Here is a 1570-nt window from a genome sequence, read left to right as displayed (position 1 = left end):
GGGGGGGGGGTTTGTTTTGTAAATCCAGCTGTCAAGTGTATTCATCTGCTTAATTCTCATTGTCATTTGGTTGACTTATGCTAATGCCATCTCGTTGTTATGCCAAACTCAGCATCCTGCAGCGATTCTTGAAAATCCAAGAGGTGTCAGTGCACAGAATTCTCAAGCTCATACAGAGCTTCAAACAGAAGCTTATACTAAAATCACATACTTAACAAACCATCCAACAAATATACCTTAGAATTCCATCCCGCTACAGGAGACCTTCATCCTTTATACTCTGAACCACAGCTTTCACTAACTATCACAACACTTCAAAACATACAGACCTTCTGTTTCCCTGATGTCTAAGACTTTCTTGATCTGAGAGAGAGGCATGAGAACAACATGTTTGAGAGATGCAGGAGGCCTTGTGTGGCCATGCGGACTCTTGAAGGCACCAATAACTTTATGCCGTTTCCTCGCAATCTGCAGTTAAATAGAAAACAAAGATATTAAAGTGAGAAAGTCTATTGCCATTGTTTTGTTTCTCTATTTTTATCTTCTAGCATACAGGAAAGCACAGAAAGCCTTGCTACAGAAAAATACTCTAAAGAGTATCCGACTCTATTTACTCTACCTCATAAATCTTTAAGGAACTCACTTATCTTACTATTGATTGTCCACAGTTCAAGCGGCCCAGCAGTACTTGTTACTTAGCATCAATACACTTGCCTCAAAAATAAAATATATTTTTTTATTTAAATACAAAGAGGGGAAGTAATTTTGCATTAGAGCTCAATTCTACCCTGTATAACAAGAAAGGGCCCTTTGAAACCTACCACAAGGTAGTCTAGATTTAAACAGAAAAGACATCTACATGCGTGAAACTGCTCAGGCTGTGGTGTGTTATATCCTAGAAATAATTCTTGCTGTTGCTTGTGCATGCAGCCATCAAGTAGGTTTTGTAGTGGAGGCTGGTCTGTCAGTTTTCACTTCACATTAACACATAGGTATCTTACATGTTTTTTAAGTAAGGTGTCTTCAGTTGCTTGTATCTTGCACAAGTGATAAGCCAAGAAGCTTTATTAAAAGTATTTGTCATTTGTAAAGGAAGTAGAGGAAAATGAAAAGCTGAGTCAACTTGACCTTTAGGAAGAGTTCATCACTAGTCACAACAATAGGCTTTTGTCTCTAAGTGCTGCTTAAGACAGCACTAATTGATCCAAGGACTCCAGCACTTTTGCAACCATTGGTACTACTCAAGTGTGCTATTCAGATAAATGTTTATTTCTTAACATATTATGCTGCTTTTAAATTTTTGATCTGGCTACAAGACATTAAAGGCTACATTAACACCTTTCAACCATACAGAAGGGACTAGCTACTTGTGTTGGCTTATACAATAGCTAATGAAAAGGCAGTATGAGCATGTGTTAAGCTATCAGCATTCTGTGACTTCGAATTCTCCTTCAAAGTTTAAGTTTTAAAGTTTTACTTGTTTATATTCATAAATAGTGTCAAGCCTTTTATAATTCAGTTCATGAAATGTACTTATATAGTCATCTTACCTCTAGGCAATCATTGAACA

General features: G+C 37.0%; 1 protein-coding gene across 2 annotated transcripts in view; it reads right to left on the bottom strand.

Annotated features, from left to right (window-relative positions):
• ECT2 (epithelial cell transforming 2) overlaps positions 1–1570 on the bottom strand; it is a 25429-nt gene that overhangs the window by 8037 nt on the left and 15822 nt on the right. For both annotated transcript variants that reach the window (XM_010192048.1, XM_010192047.1), the window contains 2 exons: positions 1551–1570; positions 330–468 (listed from right to left, as the gene is read on the bottom strand). In XM_010192048.1, coding sequence (XP_010190350.1) covers positions 330–468; positions 1551–1570 — 159 coding nt within the window. The remainder of the gene's footprint in view (positions 1–329; positions 469–1550) is intronic.

The sequence above is a fragment of the Mesitornis unicolor genome, unplaced genomic scaffold, assembly GCF_000695765.1.
Source record: "Mesitornis unicolor isolate BGI_N332 unplaced genomic scaffold, ASM69576v1 scaffold34439, whole genome shotgun sequence".
Lineage (NCBI taxonomy): Eukaryota > Metazoa > Chordata > Aves > Mesitornithiformes > Mesitornithidae > Mesitornis > Mesitornis unicolor.
This window is presented reverse-complemented; position numbering and strand designations above follow the sequence as displayed.